Consider the following 15,432-nt stretch of genomic DNA (forward strand, 5'->3'; position numbering starts at 1 on the left):
AGAAAGCCAATGAGTCTGTTGGTATAATTTTCTGCTAGATTGCACTGTTATAATTACTCTTGAGATCAGCTGAACTGATGAGAGTATATGAGTATTGATCTGTCCACTGATAGTCACTGCAACAAACACACACAGAATATGAAATAATTACCGTAAAACACATCCCTAAAGACAATCAATGTGATAATTGAGTTTTCCCTTAATAAAGTTGTTCATCTACTCACCCTCGTGGTCTTGTAAACCCATAGGACTGACTTTCTTGCGTTGGAAAAACAAAGGAGATGCTTGACAGAATGTCAATATAGTTTTTATCAATTGTATTTCTACATTTTAGTTTATAATTTTGACTTTATTTCAGTACATGAAAATGAGAAATGTTGACACATTTAAAAAATAAAAATGATATAAATTACTAAAACTTTGATTACAAACCCTATATATATTTTTATTGTGTCAACACAGTTTTTATAAACTGTATTTTTAAATTTTAGTTTAAGTTTATATATTTTAGTTTTAGTTATTTTAGTACAAGTTAAACTATATGAAAACAGGAAATGTTGACATTTACATAAACATTTAAAAAATAAAAATGGCAAAAACAATACAAATGACTAAACATTTAATTAAAATCATATAACTTATTTTTGTGTCACTACAGTATAAATTGTATTTTTAAATTTTAGTTTGTTATTTTAGTACATGAAGTTAGAAATGTTGACATTTATATACACATTTAAAAAATAAAAATGTCAAAAAAAACCAATATAAATTACTAAAACTTTAATTAAAATCATATGACACATTTCAAAAATAAAAATGTCAAAAACAATATAAGTTACTAAAACTTTAAAATCATGACACATTTAAAAAAACAATAGTTTCATTTTTATTTTAGTACATGAAATTAAACTAAGAAAATGAGAAATATTGACATTTATATAGACATTTAAAAAATAAAAATAGCAAAAAAAAAAAAAAAAAAAAAAAAAAAAAACACACAAAATGCAAATTACTAAAACTTTAATTAAACATATATAATTTATTTTTTAAATGTGTCCATAGTTTTTATAAATTGTATTTTTAAATTTTAGTTATTTCAGTACATGAAGTTGAAAACAAGAAACGTTTTAAACATTTAAAAAATAAAAATGGCAAAAACAATACAAATTACTAAAATTAATTAAAATCATATATCACTTTTTTTTTTTAAATGTCAATATAGTTTTTATAAATTGTTTTAAATTTTAGTTTATAACTTTATACATTTTAGTTTTAGTTATTTTATTACATGAGGTAAATTATATGAAAACGAGAAATGTTACCATGGCAATAAAATATAATATTAAAAACCTGAGACCTCATTTGTTTCCGTTGCACTTTATTTTACGTCATTCTATTTTATTTTATTCTTTTCTTCATGGCTTTATTTTTAGTAAACTTTAATAAACGTACAGTGAAATTGAAGCCGATAGAGGATCATGGGAAAGACTCAAAGATTCAACCTTGAGCAGAGAACGCTTTAATACTGATCTACAGTATATGAACAATACTTCACTTTGACTTCAGAACACACACAGAGACCAGACCATATCACCCCTGTTCCTAATATGCAAGTTGGCAAAAAAACGACAAAAAGACCAATGTAAACAAATGTGGCATGTTTGTGAGTTTGGCATGTGGTACAGATCACAGGAAGAGACGAACCCGACATGCACCTCGTTCAACAACCGTTCATTCTGAGTGCAAACATGGTTTAAAAATACAACGTGTTCCCAAAAAAACAAATAAAAACACTTATCTTCATTCAGGGAAGTACAGCTCTGCTCAAACACCAGAGAGGAAGTAATGTCACATATTTCTGTCTCAGTGATGCTCTGCTGAGATAACAGCATCTCCAGTCATCTGGGATTGTTCATAAGAAGCACTGTTTACCCAACAATGGCGTAATCTTCACCTCGTGACGACCAGAAATGACAGTCGTCAGTAGTAAGTGTGTCACCTCCTCGAACAGTTAATTCCATCTCAACTAAGCCAATTCAGTCAATTAATCCTATTCATTACTCAAACTCTGCTGAGAAACACACAGGCTTCGCTGAATTTCAAATCATACGCGCTGGAAATACAGAATGGACCCCAAACCCTCATATATAATCATTAAAACACGCGTCGACTCACATAAAGGAACAGTATTTCATACATGCGGTTATCATGAGCATGTGATTGGCTGAGGTATTGACATTCATTATTAGTGCATAATATTTGCACAAAAATAGGATCCAAAAACGTAAAAAAATCATCTTAAGTTAAATGAAAAACAAATTTCATTTGCTAAAAAAAAAAAAAAAATACAGACTAAAAAATGATATTATCAGCGACATCAGATATACAAATATCAAATGGATACAGAAGACAGACGATAATTTCAACCGATCTAATCTGCTAAAACACATTGGTTTTTAAGAGGTGGAAATACACTACCAGTCAAAAGTTTTTGAACAGTAAGATTTTTAATGTTTTTAAAGAAGTCTCTTCTATTCACCAAGCCTGCCTTTATTTCAAAGTACAAAAACAGTGAAATTTTTAAATATTTTTACTATTTAAAATAACCGTTTTCTATTTGAATATATTTTAAAATATAATTTATTCTTGTGATTTCAAAGCTGAATTTTTAGCATCATTACTCCAGTCACATGATCCTTCAGAAATCATTCTAATATGCGGATTTGCTGCTCAAAACACATTTATTATTATTATTATTATTATGTTGAAAACAGTTTAGTAAAAAAAATTTCAGGTTTCTTTGGATAAATATAAGTATTAATTTATATAATTTCTTTCCAAATAAAATAAAAAAAATTCAAGTTTTTGAATGGTATAGTGTATAACGTTACAAAACTTTTTATTTCAGATACTGATCTTTGGATCTTTCTATTCATCAAAGAATCCTAAAAAAAAAAAAAAAAAAAAAAGGACTCAACTTTATTAAATATTGATGATAATAATAATAAACAAATGTTTCTTGAACAGCAAATCAGCATATTGGAATGATTTCTGAAGGATCACGTGACTGCAGTAATAATGTTTAAAATTCAGCTTTGACATCACAGGAATAAATTACATTTTAAAATATATTCAAATAGAAAACAATTAAAATTAATTCATATTTTTACTGTTTGCTGTACTTCGGATAAAATAAATACAGGCTTGGTGAGCAGAAGAGACTTCTTTAAAAAACGTTAAAAATCTTACTGTTCAAAAACTTTTGACTGGTAGTGTACTTAAAAATTATTTTTGAAAAACAAATTAATTAAAGATTTGATTTCCGCTGGTATTCGCTGAGCGCTGAGGTTTGGCTGTTGGTTTGTAATTAACATCACTGATAACGACCTACAGGCTCAATAAAATACTTCTGTAGGGTGTTGAACTACTGAGTGAAAAACCAACATCAAAATAATAATATAATAAATCATATTTTGCATGATAAAAATGAAGTCTGTTTTTTTAGTATCATTATTAATTTTGATTGTTGTTACAATGTCAAAAAATATTTATATATATTGTTGAGGGAAATGTGCTTAATTAACATGAAAATATTGTCAAAAATTCCAAAATCTTAACGGTCCTATAAACAGGCTTCATTTTCGTTATGCAAAATATAATTTCTTATTTGTTTTTCCTATGATTTTTGCAATTAAATATTTTCTCATTAAATTTATCCTATACTGTCAGAAAAATGTTCATTACAAATTAGTGAATTTTTTTTTGGTGACTAATGATTTTTTGGAGTTAATTGAAATCGTTTGCTTTAACGGTTGTGTTGAAATGAGTCGGTGTGTGTGTCAGTGTGTGTGTGTGTGGCGGCAGTGAGGCAGCTCTACAGTCAGTCCATGTCTGGGCCAGTGCAGGTGTCCTATTTCCTTTCATGTCATCCATCATGTTTTCCTACATCTCTATCACCTCAGTGCTGCCCTGTGCTGGCTGGCTGCCGTTAACGATGAGGTTAACGGAGAGAAAGACGGCCGCAGGCCCGGGTCGCCGTCTCTGCTTGAGTTGCTCTCTATGTTCTCGGCTTGAGGTCAGTTGAAGCCCAGTCCGGCTCCTTTCGGCCTCTGTAATGCACGAATGGGCTCTGTGATGCCTCTGCCCTCAGGGCCCAGGCCCGACCCTGGGGTCCAGCCCATGCTCTGCAGCATACGGTTCCCCACGTTTGAGTCCGGGACAGGAGCAGCACCCTCACCCACCACACCTGAGAGAGAGATAGAAAGAGATAGACGGATGGAGAGAAAGGGATAATCTGCATTAAACAGTAAAGCTCATTGATTCTTGTAATGCACTTAATGGGTTGAAAGAGTCCTTAAGTAAAATCTTAAGATGAACTTAGATCCGCATCAAAGCATGAAATGCATTTAAAAACCCACAAAACTCTCACACACACACAATTGTGACCCTGGACCACAAAACCAGTCTTAAAGCAGTACGGGTATATTTGTAGCAATAGCCAAAAATACATTGTATGGGTCAAAATTACAGATTTTTCTTTTATGCCAAAAAGGATATTAAATAAAGATCATGTTCCATAAAAATATTTTGTACATTTTCTAACATGAATATATCAAAACTTCATTTTTGATTAGTAATATGCATTGCTAAGAACTTCATTTGAACAACTTTAAAGGTGATTTTCTCAGTGTTTTTTTTTTTTTTGCACCCTCAGATTCCAGATTTTCAGATAGTTGTATCTGGGCCAAATATTGTCCTATTCTAACAAACCATACATCAGCGGAAAGCTTGTTTATGCATTTAAAAAAAAATCATTTTTGTAATGCAATTTTCATGACAACTGAGCACATTTACATCTTGAATATTTTCTTTTCCATAGTGGACTTCTGAGAATTTTATTTAAAATTTATTTTTTATTTTTTACTTCACGTCGACGTTAAATTAATGCAAATTGTAACACTTCACAATAAAGTTCTATTCATTAATCTTTGCAATAATTAAAATGCACTAATAATTAACAATACAGCATTTATTAATCTTGGTTACTAGCAATATTTTCATTTTAACATTTCAAGTTGTTTAAATTAACATTAGATGATATATCAAGAATAAACATAATATGAATACACACACACATACACAATTTCACAATTAATTGTAATCAATAAAATCAATTAAATGCATTACTTATGAAAGCCTGTTAATGCCACTCAATAAAAAATAAAAAAAAGGGTTACTGCTTTTTTATATTACTTTTGCATGTTATGAACTCATTCTGAGAAAAAAAGTCACAATTGCATAAAAAAACTCAGAATTCTGACTTTTCTCCTCACAAAATCAAGTTTATATCTTGTAATTCGGATGGTTTTTTTTCACAGAATTGCATGATATAAACTCATAATTGGGAGAAAAATTCAAAATTGCAAGATATAAACTCACCATTCTGACTTTTTTCTTTGAATTCTCATAATTGCTGACATAAAGACCTTTTTTATGAATTATGTGATTTAATCTCGCAATTCTGAGAAAAAAAAAGGTCAAAATTGCAAGATAAAAACTCACAATTCTGACTTTTTTCTCGCAAATGGCATTTTTTCCCATAATTGCATGATATAAAACTCATAATTGTGAGAAAAACAATTATGATTTTTTTTCAGAATTCTCATAACTGCATAAAGTCTTTAGCAGAAAAAAAGACAAATTTTTATGTGAGTTTATATCTCTCAATTCTTACTTTAGTTCTCAGAATTGCAAGTTTAAGTCTGCAATTCTGACTTCATATTCCAAATTTGATACGCAATTCTGACTTTATTTCTCAAAATTGTGAGTTTACATCTCATAATTCTGAGAAAAAAAGTCAAATGTGAGATGTAAACTCTCAATTACAAGAAAAAACTAACTGTGAGATCAAGCCACAATTACTTTTTTTATTTTTTATTCAGTGGCCGAATTGGCTTCCATAGTTACTTGCTGATTTGTAATTATTTGTGAAATTTACTAGCAATTTCTGGGTAAAATTTTTATATTTTGTATATTTTTTGTCATTAGATCAGATAACATTTTAAGCTGTCATATGGTCATGTTACAGTGTACCCCACCTATGGGGCATGTTGTCACATTTCACTTCCATTCTTTTGAGGTAAATAACGAAAGATGCATACGCTGCAATTATGAAACAATGCAACATTTTTGTAACAGATGTGTGAAATTAATGTGCCTTAAAATTATACTCTGAACCCCATGTGGATTTACACAAACTAAGAAAGTCAAAAAGTATTAGGTTGTGCCCCACGCTCCACTATTTGTAATTTTCAGCAGCTTTAAAAAATAGCGACACAGCAAGTACAAATAGTTAATCAGAATGACACTGTAATGATTTATGTAATTACATAAGTGAAAAAAAAGTGACCAAAACATTGTCTATTTTTAGTTCATGGCATCCAAAACTAAATCTTACTGTAAAGTGTTAGCATGCAAATCAGTGTTTCTGAAAATCTCCTAACTTCAGTGGAGACTGTTTTCCTCAGTTGCATTTCCTGATGTTACAAGTCACAGTTCCTGCGCCTCATAAACTCTGACGAGTTTCTGGGAAATTGGTAATCTCAGCTCTGCTACCTCTGACCCCTGGGGGTCATGGGTGTGTGCTCTGCGTCACAGATCACGGCAGGAAATGATGTTCTTTAATGAGGAAATGAGATCAGCTCTGATCTGCCCGCTCAGCTGCCAATCCCGTCACATAACGGCCACTAGGTTTACCGTTTCCTGATGAAGCCGAGCATTAGCCGGACACACGGTTCACATGTTTCCATGAAGCGTTTGTGTTAAAGAAGAGGGCATCGTTTACATTTATTATTCGAAATGTGGGTCTGATGTGACTTTACAGAAACATTTGAGATCATCCAACAGCTGTGATGGTAAATGTGTGTGTGTTTGCGTTTTACCTGAGGATGATGACGCTCCGACAGGTGCAGCTTTCCGTCGTCTCTTTATATCTCCAGTACATAAAGAGCCAAGATGACCACTAGTTTGTCTACACAGAGAGAGGGAGAGTTTAGGATAGTTATTTATTAGGTGAATAGGATAAAGTTACAAATTTTGAAAGCAGAAGAGCTAATCTCTGCCATTTTGAGGCTCAACGTGTTTAGCTACTGCAGGAAAAATGGCAAAAAATGGAGTTTAGTATTACTTTTCATATATATATTATTACATATTATTACCGGCTGGCAGTCTTTAAAGAGCAGCTTTTCCTGTGGCTTCTGTCGCTGCGAGAATCCCAAAGCAACTGCACATATATGCATATGTAAGATGTCACACACCCCGCATTACAATCATACATGATTTATTACATGCATGCATGAAACTCAACATACAGTAAATCAAGGTTAGATTTATGTCTTACTTGGTCTCTTCTGGCCCCAGAGCTGAACCATGAGCTGCAGAGGAGGACAAACAAACTCTTAAAACAAATAAATATTTGTTTATAAAAATAATAAAAATATTAGATATGGACAGAGGATATATTACAAAAATATTATATCATAGCATGAGTAAATTTATATTTATATATTATAAATAACAAATATGTATTAACTCATGAACTAATCATTAAATTAAAATTAAATACATGATAAATTAAATAAACAAAAATCATTCTATAATAATATCTATTTTATTTAGGTAATACAGCAAATTAAATACTTGATAAATTTGGTTATTTAAAAAAAAAATTATAAAATATATTTTATTACATTTTTTGATTACACATTTTATATTTGTTTATATAATTTATTTTAAAAAAAGATGGATGCTTTAAAAAAAATTCATATTATTCATAGCAAATGAATCAGAATGTTAGCATAAAAACACTAAAACTAACAATCATAAAGCTAGCCGCTATGTTGAGCTGTCAAAAATCTTTGAACCAGTCAGAACTTACTCATGATGATCCTGGGATAATCTGGGTAATCTATCAGGAATTCCTTGAGATGTTCCCTATTGGGAAAGAGAATTAAAAACATCACATATACATGAATATTAAACTTTAAGTCCATATTCTAGACAAGGGCACATACCTGCGATTGCTGAAGACAGGCCTGCCGTGCGAGCCGCGCTTGAAATCCTGAAAAACACGATTTTGTTAAAAACAAGTCATAAATATTATCACTCATGCTATAAATAAACAGGAATACATTTCTTCAGGTATAATAGACCACCTTAGAACATGGATATTTTAAATTTTGATCATTGTGATTTTTTTTTTTTTAGATAAAAATTGTTACTAAATAAAAAGAAGAAAATTTACTAAATAAGTAATCTTACAAAAAAAGTTACTAAATAAGTAACTAACAAACTAAGATTTTACTATTGTAATATTTCAATGCAAGAAAAAAAAATTAAGTATTAAAGAAAATGTTGCAACTTTTATATTTCTATTACTATTAATTATTATAATAATGGTATTATGATTAGTGGTATTTATAAATAAAAATAAAAGCTACTAAAAAACTGTCAAATAAAAATGTAAGCATTAAAGAAACAATTAACATATTTTCCATAATTAAAATTAATAATAATTACTAAATTAAATAAAAATAGAACTGTCACTTAAAACTGAAATAAGAATTACTATTGCAATATTTCACTATAAAATTAAGAATAAAAACAATTCTGTCACTTACATATTTTTACTTATTGTTATTGATAGTTATTTAATAAAAACAAAAATAAGACATTTACTATTGTGATATTTCACTGAAAAAAAAATAAAATAATGATATTATGATATTGATATTATGATTAATAATAATAGTAATAATTATTATTGATGGTATTATTAGTAACTAAAAACTAAATAAAAACAAAATAAGGAATATTACTGGCAAAATATTGTAATATCACACTGTAAAAAAACAGCATTAAAGAATCATTTGTAACTTATATTATTCCATATTTTTCATAATAATAATAATTATTGTTATAATTATTATTATTATTATTAAATAAAAATATAAGTTTTACTTAACAAAATAAGAAATATATCTTTTGTAATATTTCACTGTAAAATTAAAAATTAAGCATTAAAGAAAATATCATGTAAATTACATATTTTTATTTATTATTATTATTATTATTATTATTAATAGTTACTTAATAAATACAAAATAAGACATTTACTACTGTGGTATTTCACTGAAATAATTGTTTTATTTAAAATACCATTTTATAACTTTTATATTTTTATTCAATTATAATAATAACAATGATTATTAGTAGTAGTAGTAGCAGTAGTGAAAAATAAAAACTAAGAAATATTAATACTGCTATTTCACTGTTAAATAAAAATAAGTATAACATTTTATAAATGTTATATTCATTGATTATAATAATAATAATAATAATTCTCATTATTACTAAATAAAAACACTAAATAAAAACAAAACGAAAAAAATTACTATCGTAATACTAGCAATATTAAAATATAAAAAAAGAGCATTAAAGAAAAATAATAAAATTACAATGCTGATATTTATGGCTGTTCTAATTTCATAATTTTAATGCGTTGAAGAAAAAGATGGATATGGTCTGTTTCTATCAAATGTTACCGCTCTCTCTGATGGTTTGTACAGCTCTGTCCTCTGGTGGACAAACACAAGAACTACAACTCCAGAGCTGAAGGTTGTGTGTCTGACTCTGAACACACTCACCTCTTTGAGATCCCTGTGACATTATCGGGAACGCTCCGGTCAGGATGCTGTTGAACACGGGGTCGTTGAGGTCCAGTTCGTTAGAGTCTCTCTCCCACCACGGCACCACACCCGCGATTCCACAAGCCCCGCCCGGCTCGCCCTCATAGAACCAATCGCTCTGCTCATCGTCGCCTGAAACACCACGTGCAACACTCAAACATGTGTTGTTCATTTTATACATGATAAATGGTGTTTATGAAACATACGAATACACACACCTTGCCTTCCCTCGTCGTTTGTGTACAGACCCCCATCACTGCTGTTACTCACGCTGCTCGTCTCGCTGTAATCACACACATTACACGTTTTAAGCCATTTGTAGGACATAAAAGGGTGAATTTAAGAAAGAAAATATATTTTGAATAAACATGTGAAGCACTATTTTTAAAACCATTAAGACTGTTAACATTGTGACTACTTTCCTAACACTTCAGCACATTTCACCTCAAATTTTCATCATTGTATTGCATCCAAATACAGTTTTTTTATATTATTAGGTATTTGTCACTGGTATTTCTAATTAATTAAAACACCTACATAAAATAATTTAAAATAATAAATAAATAATATATCAAATAAAAACAATTAATTTCATTACATTAATATTCTATCCTAATACTGAATATTATATTACTATATTATATATTTTTTATTAAAATATAAATATTAGTATTAATAAAATAAGAATTACTTTTTAATTTAGATTACCTTATTTTAGTGTTTTAATTCATTAGAATCACCACTGAGAAATCTGTTATATATGTTTTTATTTATTTATTTAGATGTAATTATAAAAAATATCAAAGTTACTAAAAACAAAATAAGAAATATTACCGTTATAATATTTCACTGTAAAATAAAAATAAGTATTAAAGAAACACTTTTATTTTAGTATTCTAATTAAAATCGCTTATTTAAATGTATAATAATCTACTTTGAGGCATTAGAAAGATGACCATGATATATAATTTAAACAATAATTTTTGCTTAATAACAAATGCATCATGCAATATTTTTGCAATATGATAATTAGTATTATAGTGAAAAAAGACAGATCATAAAAAGTATGTTGTCATGCAAAAAAACATTTATGCAAAACTGAATTGCCTATTGGTTCTTATTTTCATTTGGGTTGAAATATGACCTGGTTTGACCTGTTTTTCACCAGTTTTATTAGATCTACAAAACTAGATTTCCAGTCCTGATCCATATAAGGTGTTTGCAGGTCAGAGAAAAATAGTCTAAGAACTAGAAAAGAAACAAAAAATGCCCCTTTTTTAGCACGTTGCCAGATCTTGTTCTGAAGGACAGAGAAACAGGAAGAAGAGGAACTAGACAGGAGAGAAGAACACTAACCACCTGTCACTCATCTCCTCATCTGAGCCTTTCTGCTCCTCAAAGTCCATCTTATCTTTGGCCGCTTGTCCCGCCTCTTCGCTCTCCACCACCACGCCTTCATCCGCCGCGTCCTGTGCGAGTCTCTGCGCCGTGAACTTCCTTTTCTTCACCCTGTTCTTGTTCGCATCGCTTCCTTTGGCCTCCGGACTAAACCCCGCGTCCCTACTGCCGCCCACCACTGGCGCTCTGGACGGCGGCGCCAGCATGGTGGCGACATCTAGTGGCGGGTCCACAGCCATGCGCTTGACTTTCCGACGTCTCCGCAGACTGCGCGTTCCCAAAACGTCCGCTCCACTCAAGTCGTCAAGCCACAGCGGTCTCTTCCCCCTGCTGGAGTCGGTGAGGGGCGTACGCCGCTTCGCACCCAGCTGCTCATCCGAGTCGCTGTTGTTATCGCGGGTGTGAGCGCTCCCCGCTGCCGTGGATGAACGGTAGTCTTTCTGCTCTTCTAGGCTGGATTCGGAGCCTTCGCTCAGGTGGCAGGTGTCCCACGGCGGGTGAGGGTTATCAGACCGACGTTTACGGCCACGACGCTTGCGGGCCTGGCGTTTCAGCAGGCAACCGACGGCCAGGGCGTGATCTCCACCGTCTCCAAACCCTCCACGGGCTTGTTCTGAACTCTCCTCCAGAGCCGACACCAGGTCATGGACCAGCTCGTCCATCGTCCGCCGAAAGTGCCTGATCGGAATGAGCGAAATTAGGTGAAAACAGAGAAAATGAGAACGCAAATGAGAAAGAAAATCTGTTTGTTCATAATGACTGATTTACGACTTTTAAATACAGTTTAATTGAGACTGTATTGTCAGAGCAATTTCTAGTCATGTACATTCAAAAAAAAAAAATTAATTTAATTATTAATTGCCGTGTCACATAATAGTCTGTTAATTTCTATGATTTTTCTATTATTTTTTAAAAATGTTTTTATTATTTATTTGATTGGTTTTCAAATTATTTTTGCATTAACAATTTCTAGTAAATAATGCATTATTAATGTCAACAGGCGATGGACCCGCTTATTCATTGTCCACCAGAATCCCTGATCAAAATTAGTGAAATTAGGTGAAAAAAAAAAACGAAAGAGCAAATGAGAAAGAAAATAAATTTTTCCATAATGACTGGATAGGATTTTTAAGTAATAATTACTATCAAAGCAATTTCTAGTCATGTACATACACAAAAAAATCCACTTTTTTTTTTTTTTTTTACAAATAAATGTTACATAATGGTCCATTAATTCCTATGATTTTTCTATTTTTATTTTTTATTATCTATAATGTATTTTATTGGTTTTCATATTTTTTCTACTATTTTATGCATTAACATTTTCTAGTAATTTATGCATTATTAATGATTTTTTTTTAATAATTGTCACTTCACATAGTTGCCAAAAATATTATATACACACACACACACACACACACACACACACACACACACATATATATATATACATATATATATATATATATAAAATTTGTATGACTCTTATTTATTTAACTAATTTTGATTCTCATAATGTTTCTATCATTTATGAATAAATGGATTTTATTCATTTTTGGGACCAACATCAGGTCATTGACCAGTTTGTCCATCGCCCACCTGAAAAATAAGAAAAGGAAGTGGCAAATGAGAAAAAAATTCATTTATTCATAATGAGTGTTTAAAAATTATTAAATATTATTTAAGAGAGGTTTTACTAACAGGGGAAATTCTAGTCAAGATACCATTTTAGAGCCAACGTCAGAAACATGTTTTTTTTGTTGTTGTTGTTTTGTAATAATAATAATAATAATAATAATAATAATTAATGATTTAAAAATATATATTTGGCTTATTAACTTCTATGATTTTTCTGTTAGTTATTTTTCTAACTTTTTATGATTTTTCTAATATTTATTTTATTGGTTTTCAGATTTTTTCTCTACGCACTAACATTTTCTAGTAAATTTATGCTTTTTTTAATGGGATAGTTTTTTAGCATTGTCCGCCAAAAGTGTCAGATCACAATGAGTGAATTTAGACGAAAAAAAGAGGGAAAAAATGTAATTTGTTCATAATGACTGAATATAAAATTTTAAGATATATTAGTACTAGCAAGGCAGTTTCTAGTCAATAAAACATTTTATAGCAAACCAGCAGAAATGTATATTTGCTTTAAAATTTTTAATAAATTGCCATGTCACATAATTGTCACACAATGCTTTATGACTTCTCTATTGTTTATTTTACTAATTTTGATTCTCATATTTTTTCTATTATTTATTAAGGAATTTATTTTATTATGTTTTGGGACCAGCATCAGGTCATGGACCAGCTTGTCCCTCGTCCACACAAAAATGTCTGATCAGAATGAGTGAAATTAAGTTAAAATGACAACAAATAAAGATACACAGATGGAGAGTGATATTTAATAAATAAATAAAAATCAATCAATGTTCATAATGATTAAAAATTATTAAATATAATTTTAAAGAGGTTGAATTAGCAGGGCAATTTCTAGCCAATGAAACATCAAAAACATAATATTACCAATTATATATATATATATATATATATATACACATACATACATACATACATTTATGATTTTTAAAATGTATTTGGTTTATTAATTTATATGAGGTTTCTATTAATTATTTAATTTTAAAATGAGTTTTCTGTTATTTACTTATTTTTATTTAATAAGATAAAAAATAATAAAATTAAATACCTGCAAATCACGAATTTTTCTGTTATATACAGGTTTTACATGACAATTGTTAAAGTCAATATATACATATGCCATTCTCAGCAAATGCACAGTTTCCACAGATGGTGGTGATGATATCATATGGTATTACCATGGTTTGACCTTCTCAATGGCGGTGTTCATACATAACACTAGGAATTATACGATGACACGGTTTTCTAAGGGCTGGATTTATAATTAATCTGGATAATCAATCAATTGATGGAGCTTTCAAGCTCCGTCTTTCAATAATACACCACAGTATTACCACAGTAAATAAAAGTACTTGTACAACGGTCTAGAGATAGTACCGGGCGGTAATACCATGGTAACTGTGGTAACTATTTTTTACAATAACCATGTACTGCGGTATATCATTTGAAAGAATAACATAGTGAAATATGAGTAAACTACATGGTTATACAATGGTAGTATATTGTGAATGTGATCGGGTCAGAGATTCACACATCAAACACATCATGATCGGCTCTGAACAAACTGACGACATAACACAACAGACACATACCAGCCGGTTCCCGCTTTACCGAAGCTCTTGATCTCGGCGGCGCGGAACATGAAACCCGCAGAACGCGACAAAAACTCACGGGAAAAGATCGAGGCCGCACTGACAAACCATAGCGCCTTAACAACAACAACACCACCGCGCCGGAAACGGACTACAAGACATAAAAGACACGCATCCGGCGACGAAAAGTGCGCATGCTTTCAAAATAAAAGCCCATAAAAAATAATAATAAATAAATAAATAAAATAAAACAACATGGGGACATTTATGCATTAACATATGACATTTGCTCATAAGTAGTTCTTCATTAATTCATTACATTTTTTATTTTTACTGTTTTTATTAATGTTAAGATGATTATTTATTATAACCGGTATTATATAATAATTTGATTAAGCTTAATATCTGTTGTACATTTTTAAAGACATTCAAATTTCAGAATCTGAATACAAACTTTTTATTAACACATGCACCATATAAAAACAAAACTTACTAAATCTACTACTTTCTCATCTATAATTTTACTAAGCTTAATTTTTAAATATGAATAATAATAATGCATTATTAAAAAAATCATGACATTTAAATTGAAACTCTGGGATTATTAACACACCTACACTGTAAAAAAATATTTGTTGTGTCAACTTAAAGTAATTTGTAACCTGGCTGCCTTAAAATTTAAAGTTCAGTTAACTCAAAAAAAGTTTATTCAACTTGAAATGATAAATTATGCTAAGTGACAACTTAGATATTTGAGTTGACTCAACTTAAAATTTTAAGGCAGCTGGGTTACTTGCCCATCTGTTAAGTTTAGCAAACACAAATATCTAAGTTGTTACTTAGCACAACTTAACATTTCAAGTTGACTAAACTTATTTTAGTTGACTAAACTTAAAATTTTAAGGCAGCAGGGTAACAAATTATTTTAAGCTGACTCAACAAAATGTGTTTTTTATTTTTTACAGTGTACACTTATGAAAAAAAAAATATAATAATATTCAAGTTTATTTTTTCATTTTATTTATTCATTTTAA

At 30.2% G+C, this 15,432-nt stretch overlaps 1 protein-coding gene across 3 annotated transcripts; it reads right to left on the reverse strand.

Annotated features, from left to right (window-relative positions):
* Positions 1-1,278: 1,278 nt before the first annotated feature.
* On the reverse strand, positions 1,279-14,540 carry gpatch2 (G patch domain containing 2). Of its 3 annotated transcripts, none has more exons than XM_051139148.1 (10): positions 14,399-14,540; positions 11,106-11,822; positions 9,965-10,029; positions 9,705-9,878; positions 8,073-8,119; positions 7,937-7,992; positions 7,400-7,433; positions 7,218-7,282; positions 6,942-7,030; positions 1,279-4,246 (listed from the first exon to the last, which is right to left on the reverse strand). In XM_051139148.1, the coding sequence occupies exons 1-10, from the start codon at positions 14,446-14,448 to the stop codon at positions 4,077-4,079; spliced, it is 1,467 nt and encodes a 488-aa protein (XP_050995105.1). In that variant the 5' UTR covers positions 14,449-14,540; the 3' UTR covers positions 1,279-4,076. The 3 variants fall into 3 exon arrangements, with proteins under 3 accessions (XP_050995105.1, XP_050995104.1, XP_050995106.1); XM_051139147.1 differs by having other exon boundaries at positions 11,103-11,822; XM_051139149.1 differs by lacking the exon at positions 1,279-4,246 and adding an exon at positions 4,253-6,762 and having other exon boundaries at positions 11,103-11,822.
* Between the last annotated feature and the right edge of the window lie 892 nt (positions 14,541-15,432).

The sequence above is a fragment of the Labeo rohita genome, chromosome 20, assembly GCF_022985175.1.
Source record: "Labeo rohita strain BAU-BD-2019 chromosome 20, IGBB_LRoh.1.0, whole genome shotgun sequence".
NCBI classification, from domain to species: Eukaryota; Metazoa; Chordata; class Actinopteri; order Cypriniformes; family Cyprinidae; genus Labeo; species Labeo rohita.

Coding starts and splice junctions, on each gene's coding strand:
- gpatch2 (XM_051139147.1), bottom strand. CDS start 14,448: ATGTTCCGCGCCGCCGAGATCAAGAGCTTCGGTAAAGCGGGAACCGGC. Junction 10,030..11,102: donor GAGGAGATGAGTGACAGGTG/GTTAGTGTTCTT, acceptor GTGTGATTACAG/CGAGACGAGCAGCGTGAGTA. Junction 7,434..7,936: donor TTATCCCAGGATCATCATGA/GTAAGTTCTGAC, acceptor CCTCCTCTGCAG/CTCATGGTTCAGCTCTGGGG.